This window comes from Electrophorus electricus, chromosome 11 (assembly GCF_041902795.1).
Source record: "Electrophorus electricus isolate QZ-2024a chromosome 11, ASM4190279v1, whole genome shotgun sequence".
Taxonomy (NCBI): domain Eukaryota; kingdom Metazoa; phylum Chordata; class Actinopteri; order Gymnotiformes; family Gymnotidae; genus Electrophorus; species Electrophorus electricus.
The window spans coordinates 25,798,654-25,817,500 of record NC_137507.1 but is presented as its reverse complement, the minus strand read 5'-3'; the positions used below and the strand labels follow the sequence as shown (position 1 = coordinate 25,817,500).

General features: G+C 39.1%; 1 protein-coding gene across 5 annotated transcripts in view; it reads right to left on the bottom strand.

Moving 5' to 3' along the window:
• Positions 1-18,825, bottom strand: part of LOC113588427 (GRAM domain-containing protein 2B) — an 18,919-nt gene extending 94 nt beyond the window's left edge. Inside the window, exons 1-13 of one of the 5 annotated variants that reach the window (XM_081722513.1) lie at positions 17,791-18,825; positions 10,330-10,479; positions 8,378-8,432; positions 6,512-6,584; positions 5,833-5,936; positions 5,422-5,520; positions 5,065-5,136; positions 4,481-4,549; positions 3,158-3,263; positions 2,557-2,631; positions 2,352-2,451; positions 1,237-1,347; positions 1-456 (exon numbers count right to left, since the gene is read on the bottom strand). The exon at positions 1-456 is cut by the window's left edge and continues 94 nt beyond it. In XM_081722513.1, coding sequence (XP_081578639.1) covers positions 441-456; positions 1,237-1,347; positions 2,352-2,451; positions 2,557-2,631; positions 3,158-3,263; positions 4,481-4,549; positions 5,065-5,136; positions 5,422-5,520; positions 5,833-5,936; positions 6,512-6,584; positions 8,378-8,432; positions 10,330-10,479; positions 17,791-17,810 — 1,050 coding nt within the window. In that variant the 5' untranslated portion in view covers positions 17,811-18,825 and the 3' untranslated portion in view covers positions 1-440. Of the gene's footprint in view, positions 457-1,236; positions 1,348-2,351; positions 2,452-2,556; positions 2,632-3,157; positions 3,264-4,480; positions 4,550-5,064; positions 5,137-5,421; positions 5,521-5,832; positions 5,937-6,511; positions 6,585-8,377; positions 8,433-10,329; positions 10,480-11,237; positions 11,401-14,320; positions 14,521-17,661 lie in introns of those variants that run through there. The other 4 variants (XM_081722514.1, XM_035528604.2, XM_081722515.1 and 1 more) reach the window with 4 other exon arrangements.
• Positions 18,826-18,847: the final 22 nt, after the last annotated feature.

The following is an 18,847-nucleotide window of genomic DNA, read 5'->3' as shown; positions in this document are numbered from 1 at the left end:
ATGAGTAATGAGTTTCTTTTCTTTTAAAATGAAGATCAATGTCACTCTGAAATATATTAACCTATCAGTTATGCAGATGGTTAATGCACTGCATTGTTTACATCCATGACAGATATGTACTGCACTGTAGGCAGCCCATGAAGGAGTTTTCGGGGAAAAGAGAAAAGGTCAGAGGTAGGGGGCCATACCTAAAAGAGAAGAAAGGTCAGTAATATCTCAGCATCGGCTAAACAGCGCACACCCATAAGGGATGTGGTTAGATATTTGGTATGGGACTAGAGCCTTAACAGGCCTGCTGTAAGTGCTGTTGTGGAGCTGTTTCTGGATCGGTGCATGTGTGTCCATGACGGCACACACTGTTGTGTAAGAGATTTCTTCTTTCATCATACAGAGATTTCTTCATTTTCTCCTCCTATAGTACCTATAATCGTCTACGTTGGTTAGGTTTCCTTGTACCTAAGATAGAAGCAGAGGGTTTAATTGTCAGGGGAGCACTTCTGAAGACACAAAACGCATACAAAAACTTGCTGCCTACCAATTCACTGAGCACCACATGATCTTTGAGTGTACAGATGAAAATGGGTTGTAATAGTGTAGTGATACCATTTTCTTGGTTAACACATTAAGATCAGTGAAGTCATGAAAGTCAAATCACCTTATTGCTTGTTTTCATGAAAACTATTTTTTCCATGTAATTTACAAGATACATGCAAATGTTTAGTGTTGAACATCAGGTTGCTATATGATATAGTTCTTCGGCTGGATGGGTTAGCATAGAGGTCGCAGCCTAAACAAATGTTAAATTATTAACCAATCAGAATGATTTTATTTCATTCATCTTCCAAACCACTAAATGCAATTAATTCAGTATTTAAATGCTTCAGCATTTTACTGGTCCTCTAGACATGCTCTGAATGTATGTGTTTTTATTCTACCTGTACCATTTCACTTGACAGTTTGAGTACATCTGAGTCGGTGAAGAGGTAGGCATGTTAAGTTTTGCTCTTAACATTTGGCATGGTGTGCATAGGTGTGTGTATCTGTGAACGTGTGTGTTTTGTGAGGGTCTTTATTTAGCTGTTTGTGATGAAGAAAAATTGAAAAGATCTCCTGGTTACTGAAGTTAAGGTTCTTTTATGTTTAGGAGTAGGCATATTATTATTCAAATAAGCTAATAATCAATTCAGTGAAAATGGATTTAATCTTAAAGGGGTGTGGGATGTGGAGGGTACTCACTCTTTTTGTAAGTTAAACTCATCAGGCATCGCTCCCAGGGTGCTCAGCTGCTCTTCCAAAGCTACAATACGAAGACCAATGTACCCAGATGATAAAAGCAGGAGTACCATTCTACACACACACACACACACACACACACACACAAAAAAATTTAGACACTGTTTTTTAGATTGTATTCTAACCACATTTCTAGCCACACAAGCCAGCAAAAATATGTGTGAATATTTTTGCGCAGTGATCATTTAGCCATTGACAGATGTGTCCACACTATCAGAGTTAGGCCTACTGAATTTATGGCAAACAGCATAAAAAGTTTTGTCTGTTTTGTCTCTTGTTGGTAGCTTCAGTATAAACACTCAAGAAAATGGCAGCTATGTATGCCATTAAGAATAACAGAAACTCGGACACAAGTATATACTGGACGACCCTGTGCTCTTGAAGACTGCGACAGGGCATTCTGAAGTGTGCACTAACTGAGGTCCAACTGAGCTGCCTATATCTGCTAAAACATCAGCAACGTTACACCCACATCAGATATGATCATTTAAGTCATGTTTCAGTGTCTTCTTGATTGACTGCATACCAGTAATGTTCAATGTTCCAACTTCCAACAACAACAAAAATCACATTTCAGATCAATTAAAAAAAATAAAAATCTCAATCAATATATTGACAGCTTCATGTTAAAATAAAAATTACTTCATGTTTTTGATGTAACACCTAGCCAGCGCAGCTGCAAAACAGCACTCTTATTATTAAACATCCGTTATGTTTTGTGTTTAGATTACCAAAGAGTCTATCCGTTTGAATTACACATACTGAATATTTAGCAAAGAATGCACCCCCACTTCTCCAAACCCAAATGCTGTGGGATTCAAGTGAACCAGCATGGTTTTCTTCCGTGGACTTTGGGTTCATTTTTTAAGCAGAGGCACGGACAGGGCTCTTGACTTTCATTCTGTTAGAGCTCCTTGTAAAAAAATGACTGAAGAAATCAAAACCTCTCAAGTTCCCTCAGAGTATGAATACTGATCTTTTTGATGTTTTCTTTGTTTGTTTTACTGAACTGAAGTAATTTGTTATTTGGAGAATGATTAATGAATGGTAGCTCTTACAGTATAAGGTAGATAATAAGGAGTTGTTTGATGTTGGATGAGCCACTTAAGGGCAGAAGAGACTTGATCTTCTCTGTTACCATGGTCAGCCAGCAGACATCTATTCATGAATAAGAATACAAGACAATGTGCCAGTGTTAAGGGAGATGAAGAAATCTGCATTTCTGTGTGTAGGAAAGGAGTGTGTGTTTGTGTGTTCACTTACGTGGGTTCTCCTCCTCTGAGAAGAGACCCTCTCCTCCAGTGCTTCTCCGTGGTGTGGAACTGCTTCTTGCATGTACTGTAAAAGCCAGGACAGTCCTCAATAACTTACTCTTACACAGCATGAACGCACACATAAGACATGAGACCCACTGTGATCCTATGAGCATCATACCAATGTGAGGATCACTGCATAGTCCCAAGGCTACAGAACCATAGGTTCTCAGGGCACCCTTTGACGGCACCTGCAGTGCATAGTTTATCATCCCTGCTCTGGCATACTTGGCTCATGACCAATTCCTAAGCAACCTCGGAGTTGAATCAGGGGTGACAGAGTGGGATTCTCACATAACTTACAGTCTGATGGTCTTATTATGATACACCCAGATGTTCTTCTAATGGAGGCAGAGGTAGAATTGTCTGACTGCTTATCTGATTTCCTAAACAACCTTTTCTGGCATAAGTAAATCACAGAAAGAATGCTTCAAGTCTGTGGACAGCTGGCCAATTGTAATCAAGCCCCCTATACATGCTTATAACTCCCATGTGAACACTTTCCTGAAGTGCATGTAATTGGGTGTGTGTAGTGAGTGAACATGACTAACCTTGGGGGATAATCGAGGATGTGAAGGAAAGGGTACAGATTAGACTCTTGATCTGCTCTGGGAGGGTCTGGTCTGTGCTCTCCTCCTGGCTAGAGTGACTGGACATCTGTGAGCAGACGACACCATTAGCTCGTTCCCTGTCTACTGAGCATGACAGGAGAGTGTAATGTTCCTGATACCAGGCTTTAACGCACAAATCTGGGCCGTGTTTTCCCCACAGCTTGGTAATGCTAAGGACTTTGTTAACTTGTTCTTAAGAATGTTTGTTAGTGTTTCATGGAACCCTTCCTAACTAAATGACCACATAGCCTAAATTCGGCTGCAAATAACACCTACCGTGGCCTATTCTTCTTTATTGGAATTTTGCCTGCAGTTATGCACCAAAAAGCCAGAGGCCACTAAAAAACAAAGATGCGCTAGTTCTTTTCTTCTTCTTCTTCTTCTTCTTCTTCTTCACCACCTTCACCACCACCAAGTCCAGAGAAAACTCACAGAGGCTCACAGGACATCCAAGGGGTGAACAATTTTAAAAGTATTTAGAAAGCACTGGTTAAGAAAAATGCCATGAATCGCATACATACATTACTTACCATGCAAGTTAAATATAATCTTATAGACTGCTCAACTGCATTTTCTTGCAAACAAAATGAATGTTATTTGTGGTCATGTGTGTATATTAAATGTATTTATTTTACAATGGCTTCGAACATTTACGACTCAGTGCAATAATACTGCTTTGATCAATGTAAACATTTTTACAGGTATAACTGTGACTACATAGTTATTGTATATTTGACAGAGAGAAATCAATGAATCACTTTTCGAATAGCATTGCTCTTCCCCACTTAGTCCAGTGGTGACATTTTAAACTTGGAGGCAGTGGTAGCTCAGCAGCTAAGGTATTTGACTAGTAATTGGAAGGTTGCCAGTTCAAGACCCCCCCCACTGTGAGGTTGTCACTGTTGGGCCCCTCAGCAAGGCCATTAACCCTCACTTGCTGTCAATGTGTTCAGTCATAACTATAATTCGCTTTGGATAAAAGCATCTGCTAAATGCCATGAATATAAACAAATTTGCATATTGCCATTTAAGGTGACCACTGACCTTCTAACAACATTCCACAGATCAGGTGCTTACCTGTCAGTGAAACCTTTTGTGTATACTTTTAGTAGACATGAGCTGAAGATTAGTGATTGCAGAATCATATGGCTTGCCAGACAAACACAAGATATATAGGCCTATGCCTTAGAAATACAAAGATGTTTGAACACAACCTAAATAAGGTTTCAGTCACAAAAAATAGTAGAAACATTGAGAACTTACTGTCTCGACTTGCAGTTCATGGCCATTTTCTGCAGAAGAAACCTGAGCACTGCCACTGGGACATAAAACCTGAAGGAAGAATAGGAATGCCAGCAAAAGTTCTGTTTGTCTCAAACTTCACCACAAAACTTTCATATTTCCAAACATGGCTCCAAATCACATTTATATTCCTATCAGACTTCATTTAAAAGAGTTGTCTGCTTTATTACTCATATTGCATGTATCATTTTCAAATAATTAGACAGGGTTGTAAGAAGAAGAAGAAGAATCATATTTCTTTAACCATAAGAAACTGACATTGATTTAAACCATAAAACTGCCTTAAATGCAAGACAGTGTTGTAATCAACGGTATATACATTCACAGAATATTACAGCATTGAACCTACACCGGATTCGCTAAACATTTTTTTGTTATAAAACTAATATGAGGGGAAGGCATTTTTCTGATACTAATGGAAAGGGTGAGCACTTTTTACTGGCTATATCCTTTGCTAAAGAAGCCTCTGAACAGTATGTATTTTATTGCACTTTGTACTAGATTGCCTGATTGTTAAGTTGAAACAAATGAAAGGCATCACCAACCTGTGGCTGTGGACATACTGAATGGAGGAGCTCAAAGCACGTATCTCTGTTCCGCAGTGATACAAACAGGTACTGAAACACAGTGAGAGCCTGTAAGGAATCAACTGCAATGAACAGATTCTTTTCACTCTTTTACAGTTTCTATTCTGTAGTGTAATATTTGCAAGGACTGACTCGTTTGTAATGACTTTGACAGTTTTCACCTGTATATGAAAATGGAAAGGTTTTTCTAAATTTACCTCTACAAATATCTAGTCAGATTTCTTTACATAGATTCACACTATCATCTAACAAAATTACATTTTTCAAGGAGGCATAAAACCCTGCGAACCCTGTAAAGAAGAAGAGAGCTAATACCTTTTGTCCATCGCGTGTGGTGATGGAGAGAGCGTTGGGTACGATTCGCGCCGTGTTCTTCTTTTTTATGGCTTGAATTGTGGACACATCGATCACAACCTATTGAGAGGCAGGGAGGCAAAAGCATTTGGGATCCAAGTTATTGTATCCTACATTCAACTCATTTCACTGGCTATTTTAGGGATTTAGTCCAATCAAGATGCCCTAAATTAATCATAGCATTTAATATTTAAACACTGGCTGATATGCTTCATGGGGTCTCTAAAATAGGGATGTAATAATATAACATATAACCAGGTGGTTCTCATCCCAACGACGGCAACAATACCACTGTGTGAAAAATGATGAACGTAAAATATGGACATTTTATATTCTTAGATCGTAAGCTGCCCCGGGATTTCTTTGTCTTACCTTGGTGTCCTTCAGTAGAACGGAAGAGTGGAAACACAGGTGGTGCTGGGTCACGTACATCTTGCCATGGTAGAGCACTTCCTTCTGCAGGGCACAGGTGAATGCTGGGAAGTGGGAAACAGCAGGGCAAGCTGTCAGCAGAACAGCAGTGTATGACATGGCCTCGCGGGCACAGGCCTGGGGGATCCCTGCACCTACCAGATCGACCTTTTCCCAATTCTGACAAACCTCTGATTAATTATGATATTCTCATACTCTTTATTCAGTATTAAGCTCCACATGTGGAATTTTGACTTGACATTTGGAGAGTTACATTTAGAAACACCTCTGATTTCTAATTTTATGTAGCCGGTGCACTACAAAGTTCAAGGTGAATCGGGGCTGGGCTTCCTAAAAGCATCATAATGCAAACAGTTTTATACTGAACACTCTCTCATATAAACTGATCTCATTACTGCAATGCTTTTGGGAAATGAGGCTCAGATGTGATAGAACAGGAAAAACATCTCCCTGGAGCACTGCTGGGAAACACTCTTGTAAGTCCTGTAGTTAGCTGGGCACAGTACACACAAGTAACTTTAGGATTCAGAACAAACTAGATTAGATGACTTGGGGATGTTCTCACAATGCCTCCATCAGGAAGGGAAGCAAGGAGTGACTACAGTGAAAGAAATCTCACCATGAGACAAATGATCCACCTCAAAAATCTCTGGGAAATATTTGAGGAATGTTTTGTTGTGGTTCTTGAAACTCTGTTGAAACAGAAAGTGAAATCTGAAACAGGGTATGCATGCGAATATGATTTTGTCTTACTGCAGAAAGCTCTTTAAGAGTTTTTTGTAATCTCTTTTTGTAATCTCTTTGAACTGAACTGATGAAATGACATAGAAAATGGTCTTACATGTTTATTGTTTTTTCAGTTTGTATGCAGGTATCCAAATGAGGCATTATATCTAATACATTTCTAACTTTAAAAATAAAATAAAAACAGTGGTTTGTTTATATATATATATATATATATATATATATATATATATATATATATATATATATATATATATATATATATATATATATATATATAATTTTTTTTTTACAGTGGTGTGAAAAAGTGTTTGCCCCCTTCCTGATATTTTTTTGCATGTTTGTCTCACTTAAATGTTTCAGATCATCAAACACATTTAAATATTAGACAAAGATAACACAAGTAAACACAAAATGCAGTATTTAAAAAGGTTTGTATTATTAAGGGGAAACAAATCCAAACCTACATGGCCCTGTGTGAAAAAGTGATTGCCCCCTAAACCCAATAACTGGTTGGGCCACCCTTAGCAGCAACAACTGCGATCAAGCGTTTGTGATAACTGGCAATGAGTCTTACAGCGCTGAGAGGAATTTTGGCCCACTCATCTTTGAATTGTTGTAATTCAGCCACATTGGAGGGTTTTCGAGCATGAACCACCTTTTTAGGTCATGCCACAGCATTACAAATGGATTCAGGTCAGGACTTTGACTATGCTACTCCAAAGTCTTCATTTTGTTTCTTAAGCCATTCAGAGGTGGACTTGTGTTTTGGATCATTGTCCTCCTGCACAACCTAAGTGTGCTTCAGCTTGAGGTCACGAACAGATGGCCAGACATTCTCCTTCAGGATTTTTTGGTAGATAGCAGAATTCATAGTTCCATTTACCACAGCAAGTCTTTCAGGTCTTGAAGCAGCAAAATAGCACCAGACCATCAAACTACCACCACCATATTTTACTGTTGGTATGATGTTCCTTTTCTGAAATGCTGTTACTTTTACGCCACATTTAATGGGATATACACCTTCCAAAAAGTTCAACTTTTGTCTTGTCAGTCCACAGAGTATTTTCCCAAAAGTCTTGGGGATCATCAAGATGTTTCCTGTCAAAACTGAGGCGAGCCTTTATGTTCTTTTTGCTCAGCGGTGGTTTTGGTCTTGGAACTCTGCCACACAGGCCGTTTTTGCCCAGCCTCCTTCTTATGGTGGCGTCATGAACACTGAGCTTAACTGAGGAAAGTGAGGCCTGCAGTTCTTTGGATGTTTCTGTGGGGTCTTTTGGGACCTCTGGGATGAGTCGTCATTGCACTCTTTGGGTAATTTTGGTTGGCCGGCCACTCCTGGGAAGGTTCACCACTGTTCCATGTTTTCACCATTTGTGGATAACGTCTCTCACTGTGGTTCGCTGGAGTCCAAAAGCTTTAGAAATGGCTTTATAAACTTTTCCAGGCTGATAGATCTCAATTACTTTTGTATCTCATTTGTTCCTGAATTTCTTTGGATCACAGCATGCTGTCTAGCTTTTGAGGATCTTTTGGTCTACTTCACTTTGTCAGGCAAGTCCTATTTAAGTGATTTCTTGATTGAGAACAGGTGTGGCAGTAATCAGGCCTGGGTGTGGCTAGAAAAATTGAACTCAGCTTTCCAAAGATGTGATAAACCACAGTTAATTTATGTTTTAACGGGCGGGGGGAATCACTTTTTCACACCACTGTAAATAAAAATAAGGAAAAGTAAACTCACACTGGATTTGAACAGTGCATATACGTGATCAGTTCCTTCCTCCTCTGTGGTGGTCCTGTTGGATACAATGTGATTTATAGAGGATATACTTGCACTTATTTATAGAGGATATACTTGCACTTATTTATAGAGGATATACTTGCACATATTTATAGAGGATATACTTGCACTTATTTATAGAGGATATACTTGCACTTATTTATAGAGGATATACTTGCACTTATTTATAGAGGATATACTTGCACTTATTTATAGAGGATATACTTGCACTTATTTATAGAGGATATACTTGCACATATTTATAGAGGATATACTTGCACTTATTTATAGAGGATATACTTGCACTTATTTATAGAGGATATACTTGCACTTATTTATAGAGGATATATTTTGTACGTAGGAACAATGTCAGTCTTGGAGGGACACAGTGCAGTACACAGTTTAATGTTTTCTCAGCTCTCTTTTTAAGAACACCTTTGACTTCTAATTTTACATGCAGGTACACTACAAACGTTCAATGTGTCAATGCGAATCAAAGTGTTCAATGAGTCAAAGTTCAATGTGAATCACGGCTGGGTTTCCTAAAACACAAGCGGGTTTTCCCTGCTTCTCTCTCTTTTTTGGTCGTCCTGCTACAACCTGTCTGAGGGACAAGACTTTGTTAGTTCTAATGGCTAGATAGCAGATCAGTGACAGTGTCCTGTGCAGATGGAGAACATATAAAATAACAGGGGTGAAATAACAAAGTAGTATTGGTAATAATAATAATAATAATAATAATAATGATGATGATTATGTATATGATGTATGTATGTTTGTGTGTATGTGTGTGTGCATGTCCAAGAATGTGCATTAAATGTGGTAAGAGGATAGGGGGATTTGTTTTGATTTATAAAATGCATGGTATGGTTCTTTAGATCTCATCTAGTTCTGCTTGGTTATTACAATACTAGTTTTGATCATTTTAGGTGTAGATGGTTAATGAGAGGTGTCTAAGTTAAGGTTTTATTTTTGAGGGATGAAGAGGGTTTTTATACTGATATGTGATCTAACATTAAGTTTTTCCAATGTGTAATGCTGATGAGATTTTTTAATTTCCAGTTCATGAGGATGATTTCCTTGGTGATGATCAGTGCAACATAAAGTATTCTAATATTTTAATTAGACAACATGATAACAAATGTGTTCCCAACCGATGGAGATAGGGGGATATGTGTGTTTAACCAGGATGATAGAAGGTTAATCATTTTTTGCCAGAAATGTTTGATTGGTGTTCAGTGCCATGGCTAAAACTACCTGTAGTGTTTTGTGTGCATTGAGTAGAGATGTACATGGTTGTGAATACCAATGTATAAATCTTATGTCCAGTGTAAGTTGTGTGTGTGTGTGTGTGTGTGTACTCATATCTAGTGGAAGGATAGTGGATTTTGACCAATTGATAGAGTAGTCCGAGATTAGACTTGGATGGCTTGTATATGTCCTATTATTGATGTTGTTGAATTTTTAAAAAGAGAAGGATGTTGTCTGTGCATAAACTTACTTTGTGCTCTGAGATTGGTGTCTGTATTCCTTTTGTATTTATATTTAATCATATTGCTGCAGCTAGTGGTTCGATGAAATTGGCAAATCAATGGGGGAGATGGGCTACCCGTGTAGTTCATCTGTGTAATGTAAACTCTAGTGAAGTTAGTCTGTTAGTATCCACTGTGGCTGTGGGTGAAGTATAAAAAACTGAATCCAATTTATGAATGATCCTCCAAATCTGAGTTTATGTAGTAAATAGAAATTGTGATACTGTTTCAGCGATTTCTGCCTAGGATCTGTAAAGGTACTGCCCAACCCAAAGTGCTGTATTTGGTTCATGCTTATCCAAGTTATTCATCACTAACACTATTTCTTTAATACAAAAGGAAACACAAGTGTCCCAGTTAGCAAGTGCAGCGTGTGCAGACCGTGTGGTGTTGATTCTTTGGAGGCTCCTGTTAAGCTCGAGCAGGTGTAGATGTGCGTCATCCAGACCACGGACCTTCATCTCCTCAGAGCTCCTGCTCATTTTACTGCTCTTGGTCTTCCCCAGGATTCCACCTCTGTCTAGAATATAACTAAAGCCAGGGAGGAGACACCATCACGGGCACGCAACACACAACCGAGGAACTGCTATGAGTTTAAATCATGCTAATGGTAATTGTAAAGAAATATGAAAGAAAATGATGCATTTTTATTTCCATGACTGGAGCGGTTTTTACAATGTCATTTCCTCCTTTGTTTTATATATATATATCTGGTGAAAGTTATTAAAGGCTTGTGTTGACTGCTTGCAATTTGAGTCTTTGTTTTAAAGAAAACTGCTGATAAGGACAGGACTGCTGATAACAAGGTGGAATGTTAGCAGTTTTTATGAAAATGTTTCCTGCTGAGTTGGTATATTGTATAAATCCTCATATCATTGTGGCTGGTCTGTGCTACATAAGAATTCTGTTCCTTCACTTTGAGAAAACAAAAGATATAGGTTCAATATTTAACCACTGCTCCACAAAGTATTTTCTAGCAGTTTCTAAAGTCATGCTATCTTATTTGTACGTATGTTATTGCATTGCATAACGTACTACAAACTGAACACAAAACACACGTAAGACTGCATGCGCCGTGAGCGGCTCTACTGACATGAACTTCAAGCACTGACAAAGAGGATCAGCATTCACAGAATTGACCTTTGAGCTGAAAGGAGACTTTTCAAAGCAAATATGTCATATTAACTTTCAAACAAAAATACTGCTAAGATTGTGTTACACGACACTGACTAAGGTTGTGTGATTAAGATTAGATTTTCACTGCCATGTAGACTTTTGAAAGAGCTTACCATGCAGAAGATTCACAGACCAGTTACCAGTACCAAAGCGCTGCATACGCAACACAGACACGTTCTCCAGTAGATGATTAAATGTCTTGCTCTTGGCTAAAGACTGTGCACTTCAACCATGAACACCTCATAAATGGTTTACCAAGAGCAAGTTTCCCAAACCGGTATGAGTGCTTCACAATGGAACTGCCCCACTACGCAGAGCACATGTTCAATTATCGATGCTTCCTGAATGCTCATTTGCATAGCTGCATGGTTTCCCTTGGAAGCGTGTTATGCCGCAAAGCATTCTGAAAGTTGTGGAACCTGTTTCATTCTTTTTTGGCCCAGGGACAAGCAGACAAGTGATGCTGTCAAGATGAAACCAATGTGTAGAGTAGCTACTTAAGAATACCCATCACTTTTATTTTCACAAAAAAAGAACTAAAAGACAGACTAGTGTACCTGATATTTCTGTTTCAGTTCCACCTCACTAATGAGCTAGTGTAACACTGTGTGCTTGTGATTCCTTTACTACTCTATAGCTGCAGCTGCCATTTTAATCCACCACTTCAGGCATTATTACTACACTCAAAATTCAGTGGACTGACTATAGCGGAGGTAATTTTTGAAAGGGCCCACAGGAATCTGGACACAATTGTACAGATAAGGTAAGTCACCGTAAGGGTATTAACTTCATCGTACACAGAAAAAGGGCCATTAGCTTTCACATGCATGTACAGAGTAGGTGCCCCTTAAGAAACTGGCACCTGGAAGACCCTTTAACACTACACTCCTGCCACTGTTCATTTAGTGCAACAGCGTTGATGATCTTTAATTAGATCACTGCTGCCACTGTTATGTTCAGGCAGTCTGTCCGACCGCAAGGGGGGGCCGGTAAACCCAGAACTGTTTGGGAAGGAAAAGCACATTTTTTTTCTCATTTGAATGGGCATGTTTCACCTAGAGGTGGTGTTAGGAATGGGCACGCCGGGGTGGCGTAGAGCAATCTCCCAGCTCCTATTCCAGCGATAAGATCTATCAGCACTGATCCTAGATCTGTTCTTAGATAGCTTGGTTGTCTAAACTAACTTTTTAATGAGTTTTTTCCTAGCGTTTCCAGATTACTCAGCATATTTTTGTATTTTTTTTTTAATGAAATTCATTTCACATCAAATCCCAATGATTATTTTACATGTTTTTTTAAGTGCTTTTTAAATACTTTTTAAGTGCTATTATTGCAGTGTTTAAAATTCTTATCAAGACAAAATCTGTTCAATTTGATTTGTAAATCACGATGTACATGTAAACCTATATACAAATAGATTTCTGAGAAATCAGAGCTAGCCTCTAGGCAAGAAAATCCACAAAGATTAACCTTTTTAATAAGGCCAAGCTGCAGCCAGTCACCAAAGTTCCTTTGTGTCAATCACTGAGGCTTGTTAACCTCTGGTGCATAAATTGGTGCTATGGCATTAGAATATTCAAAGTAATGCATGTCAGATTTGTGCTAGTGTACATTTTACAGAGATGCAAAGTAAGGTATGTTTGCAATAGCCAAGCATAGCCACTGTTGAATATAAAGACTTCTTAGTAATGTCAGTATGGCGATTCTGATTTCATCCAAACTAACCAACTTATAGCAATATTAAAAGGTCAAAGATATCAAGAGCAGCATTGGAAAACTAAGAAATGACTCTAGTTTTGCTATTTTAAAATATTCCAAACAACAAATATGTACAGTGCCTTGAATAAGTATTCAATTCCCTTAAATCATCAGATTAATCTGGAAATCTAGAAATGAAAATTATGTAAATTATTCCTGGCACTGTATACATTCAGTTTATGTATGTATTCAGTCCATTCAAACTAGATCTTGGTAGAATCACATTCTGCTGCAAAAGTCTGTTGGGAACAGTTTTCAGCAGCTACACATGCTGGTCGGGAGTGATTTTCACGTATTCTTCCTAGCAGATTTATTCCACAATGTTCAGGTTTGTTAGATGATACAACTTTTCAAATTTTCAATTTTCAGATGGTGCCACAGATTCTGGATTGGATCTGGACTTTTTCTTGTCTGCTGTAAGACGTCCATCTTTTCATTACAACTCATCCCGTTGCTTTTCCATTGTACTTCAGAAAGGTGAACTTTTCCTAAATTTTCTTTTGCGTTAGACTGAAACAGGTTGTATTTTCACAACTATCTGCCCTTCGATTTTAATGAGCCAGCCCAGTCCCTGCTGTGGAAAAGCATCCCCACGTAAAGTTTGTGCCATACAAAGGATTTCGAATTTTGTCTGAAAGCCTCAATTTTTGACTCATCTGATTTAGACAAGAATAACCATTGAACAAAGTTATGAAACCTTAATGACAGTAAATCAAGAGTTCAGGGACGTCTGTGAACTTGACTTTGCCTCTAAATTGTACATACACCTACATATTCTCTGCATATAATGATCTTAAAGTATGTGCGTATATACACACACACACACACACACACACACACACTCACACACACACACACTCACTCACACACACACACACACACACACTCACACACACACACACTCACACACACACACACACACACACACACACACACACACACACACACACACACACACACTCACACACACACACTCACACACACACACACACACACACACACACACACACACACACACACACACACACTCACACACACACACACACACAATGGAACACATTAGAGGGTCAATAGTAGTCAGAGCGCCCACATTTTAAGCATGGCACTAAATGTAGAGAATGGGAAGTGGCAAGTTTTCTTTGTCTAGTATGTAAACTCCGTGGGATGTGACAGACACTGAGCTAGCTTTTAACGATTATAGTCTTTCATTGGCTTGTGGGGTGACTAAGACACCATGAGCTGATGTTTCACCTGCTGAAAGATACTACAACCCTCTCTAAAAACACTTTGGCATGTTTGTAAATATGACCTTTTTCAAAGAGAAATAGATTAAACATATTTTGCATATATTTCCATCTACTCTCCACAGATATGAATGGCTGGTTGTAAAAAATGAATTAATAAATAATTACATTTAATAAAGTGTAGCCTCACTCACCCCAAGCTGTCCAGCGAAAATCGCCTGTTGAAACAATCCTCTCCATCCATGCTGCTAACAGTTCTAATCTGCACTACTTAGAGCTCTGCATAAATCAGCTCACACGCTTGCTCATACGCAGACTATGTCTTAACCATTACCTTGTCTTAGCACAGGTTGCACAGCAGATAGTCACAGACAGACACAAACTGACTCCTCCCCCACAGGTTACCGATGCATGAAAGATTCTGTTAGCCATGCCCATTCTTTCCGAGGGCCACAACCCTGTCAATAGTAACTACGAAGCTGAACATTCCAGTTCCCTAACCAACCGTCCTGCGAACACTCTCATTTAAAATGTCTCCTTTAAAGACATGTGACATCTGCGCTGCTTTTGCACAAAGCCTTTACATGACACACATTATGAGTGATCATGTAAAAAGTACGGCTTACCACATGTCAAATTGCACACAAGACACTCTGCTGCTCAGATACTTATCAGCAAATAAACCTCTCTGGAATGCTCAGCCTTTTTACTTTTTATTCAAGAAAATGTGTGTGTGTGTGTGTGTGTATGTGTGTGTGTGTGTGTGTGTGTGTGTGTGTGTGTGTGTGTGTGTGTGTGTGTGTGTGAAGCAAAAACATAATATCTACAAATTATGACAGCAGTTTTAGTCAGTGAGGTATTTGTTCACCTATAAACACATTCATTCTTTCAATTCTGGAACAGACACACACCTACACACATGCAGAAACTTACAATTTTAAGTTGCATGCATGCACTACCATAATAAGCTTTCCACACAGAAGACGATACCTGAACATACCAGCTGTCATGCTCCACTGATTAGTATTATAAGAACTGACATCTATATATGCACCTATATATACCTTAACTAGAACAAAGAGCCGATTATTCATTTACAATACCCAACCACAATATTCTTACCCAGCCCCATTACATGAAATACAGTAAGAAACAAATTCGTCTGATTTGTCATGTTCAGAATATCACCTTAACAAAGTTACACTCTATTATCATACAGTCTTAGCTGTTGTATTATATTCCATTATTCGTGGTCGTCATGGTTGCAGGTAGACTACTGTGCATGCAGTGGAGTACAGTTACAACCACCAACCCCTCTCCCAGACTTATTTAGGTGTCACATGGGTAAATTTATGCTCATACCCATGTTTAACAACACTTTTCACACACATTTTTTGTGCTTTTTACCAAATTGACCAACAGTAATCATCTATATGGCCAGTGCTCCTGGAACAGCTCTGGACTAATTGCCTTACTCAGACAAAGCTGAAGCCATTAGCCAGAATCAACCCTGTGACGTGCAAATCAGGGGTGCTATCAGGGGTGCACAGAGCACTGGATTCAGAATAATGGTTTATTTTAAGAGATTCCAGAGTGGCAGCTGAAGATGTGGACTAAAAAAATAAATTAATCACCCAGGCTATGTAGTCAGAAAACTACCTCTGGCTCCATCCGAGATGGCTAGAGATCGCAGAGGTCCTTGTGGTGTGTTCAGCATGAGATTCTAAAAGAGCTTATTGCAGAGACACATGTTTACAACACTGCACAATACAAAGGTAGATATCAAGAGACCCAGTTCAGATCGAGATGGCATTGATATTGCTTATATCCTGTACTCAGTCAGGAGACAGACAAAGGAGAGCTCTTTACTCCAGTATCAGTACCAGATCCAACCCCTAAATAAGTCACATTCTTCCAGCTGTAATGTTAGTTTTAATACAGAGTACAAGCCTGGAGAGAACTTACAAAATTTAAACCTGGGGAAAAAAAACTGTATATGTCAGGAAATTAAATGAAAATACAAATACTCCAACTTACAAATTCCAACCAAAAGAAATCGGTATGTCAGGAGACCAATTACCAGTTGAGGTATTGCACAGAATGTGCAGGGATGTACAACTCATAGTTTACTCTTTTTTCTTGCTCATGGAACACCTGACATGAGAGCTGATGGGTTGTCAAAGCAGGGTAAACCGATGGACTTACAGCGCTGCCCTGCTGCATGCTCTGTGTCTGCTGTGGAGTGGAGCAAAATGGCCTGGCAAATGAAATCTGGTATCATTGCTGCCGTCGTCTCCCCTGGTACCATGAACAATTTTAACTACACACTCACACACCTGCTCACATATGCCACCTGTGAGCACATGATGAACAACACCAAGCCCCTGGAGGCACATATGACCGTAACATGGAACCACTTTGCTGTTTTGAAAATGTCTCTGAAATTCATCGTCTGCATTCTAAGATGCGTGCACTCATCTGTCTTTCCCATGAAGCTACAAAATAAATGTTTTTGGTTTTTTTAAAGACAAAAAAGTAAAATATTTTACTGTGATCATCAGTACGATAATGGTAGTGAGAGAACCAAGTAAAACAGCAGGGTAATGAAGGTAGAAGAATGCCCTAGATGGCAACTGGAATAAAACAACTTCCAGGAGCTTCTATGATCTTGCATAAACAGGAATGTATATATGGCCAGGTGGCCCCTTTGACATACTGACACTCCTTGTTACAGTTATTATCAGGGATCATATTCAGATCAGATAAATCTGAAGAAGGTTTGGATGTGTGTGTGTGACTCAGGGAGTTTTAAAAATACATAATGAACTCAAGTATCCTTTAATCTACTGAAAAGTAAAAGGATGTTCAGCAGAGAGCTAATACAAAGCACAATGTATTAGAGTAGACAGCTTAGTTCCTAGGAGTCACAATTAATAATGCTTAAAAAACCCTATATATTAATACAAATAGTTGCACTAGATATGCTTTATGCCTCTAAACTTAATGCTCATTAGCAAACACCAACAGTTAACATCCCAAGAACTCGCCGTACGCTAGTTTTACTATCCACCTGGCTAAAAGCGTTTTAAACAAGTTTCTGCATATTTACTGCTTTACATTATGAGCAACGTACATTGAGAGATGAAAACGTTACCAAAAGAGCAAATTCATCAGACACAAACAAAACCACAATCAGACAAGATTATCACACAACGAGACAGGAGACCCGATAACCATAGCCCTAGATAGAGACAAAAAGAAATCCAGCAGTGTCCAGTTTGCACTAGAAATTCTTGTCTCTAAATGGGAGGAGACGCAAGTCTCCTAAAACGTCTGGATCACGAAAAGGTGATGGGTCACGTTAAAGCCGTAACCATGGTTTCCAGAACAGAACAATGTCAGCACTGGTACCCTGGGGGGGGGGAGTCGAGACTCCAGGGACAGCCCCCGCTATCAGATTAACAAAAACGCCTCCACAATCCACTTACCGTGGATTCCATTTATACACAAGCCTATAACTAATTCAGACATTCACCTTTAAATGTTCGTGTCTTTACAAGTACTGTGTACGACTGGCTCCTCAGAACAAGCCTCCAGAGTTCTGCCTTCAGGAACCACAGACCTCAGCGCACTGACCCGCATCCGATGAAGACCTGCCGCTCACCTGCGAGATTTCCTCTTCATCTCCGCGACCTCCAACGCGTCGGCCGAAAGATTCACACCGAGAATTCCTTCAGTGCACAACGCAAGGCTCGCAAAGAAAGGACTCCGACTCTTCCCGTGTTAGAATGGTGTTTTGTTTCGGGTTTTTATTGTTTTTGCATAATAATCCCAGTTAACTATGGCTAAGGGTGTGAACATGGTAACCTAGCTCTCCCTTGGACATGTGAAGCATTAGGTTACGTCCTGTTTCCTTGGACGCAGACCTGCGGACAGTAATAAGATACAAAATGCAATGAATACAAATAGAATAGAGACCTTTCAGTTAAAAAGGCGTGAGACTTAATAGGTAGGGTAGCGTATTCCCTGGAGCGGGAACCAACAGGGAGGCCACGCTCTTATAGACGTTCTCTATACCGGCCTCCAAGCAGCGTATTATGTGTGTGTACGTGTCGGGTCTTCTGTTTCATTTTCTTTTCGGGGATGCACGCATAAAAACATAAAGAAAAAAAAAAAAATTCTAAACCCACACTGCTGAGATATTTTACTGGCCCCCTCATCTTTAAAAACTTTTTTAATAATGCCAGCTACCAAATACTAACTTCTTAATGGTTAAAATGTTGAAAATGTTAATGGTTAAAAAAGGTTTTCTAATTGTGTTAGAAAAAATTAAGATAATCATATAACAGCAATGCAATAGTTATAAGTGAACGTTTGTATGTGTGTGTCTTTGTATATATGAAACAGCCAGTTCAGCTATTCTGTAAGTTCTCCAGTTTTTTGCCCTGGGAACCAGACAAAGTAACTTACATGTTTTTATGGTTTCTCTGCTCTAACAAATCTGACTCAGCTTTTCAAGAGGCAGGACATAACTGATGAGTTGACTCAAGGTATGTAGGACCAAGGACAATACAACCCTCCGTGGGACCGAGTAGTGGTTTATTTCTGTTAGTACGTGCCTGGGAGTAGTATCGCCACCTAGTGGACGACTCTGAAATTAACTTTCCGTGTCCTAATACTTTTAAGTGTGTGAATGTGCAAGTAAAACAGAATGCTTCATT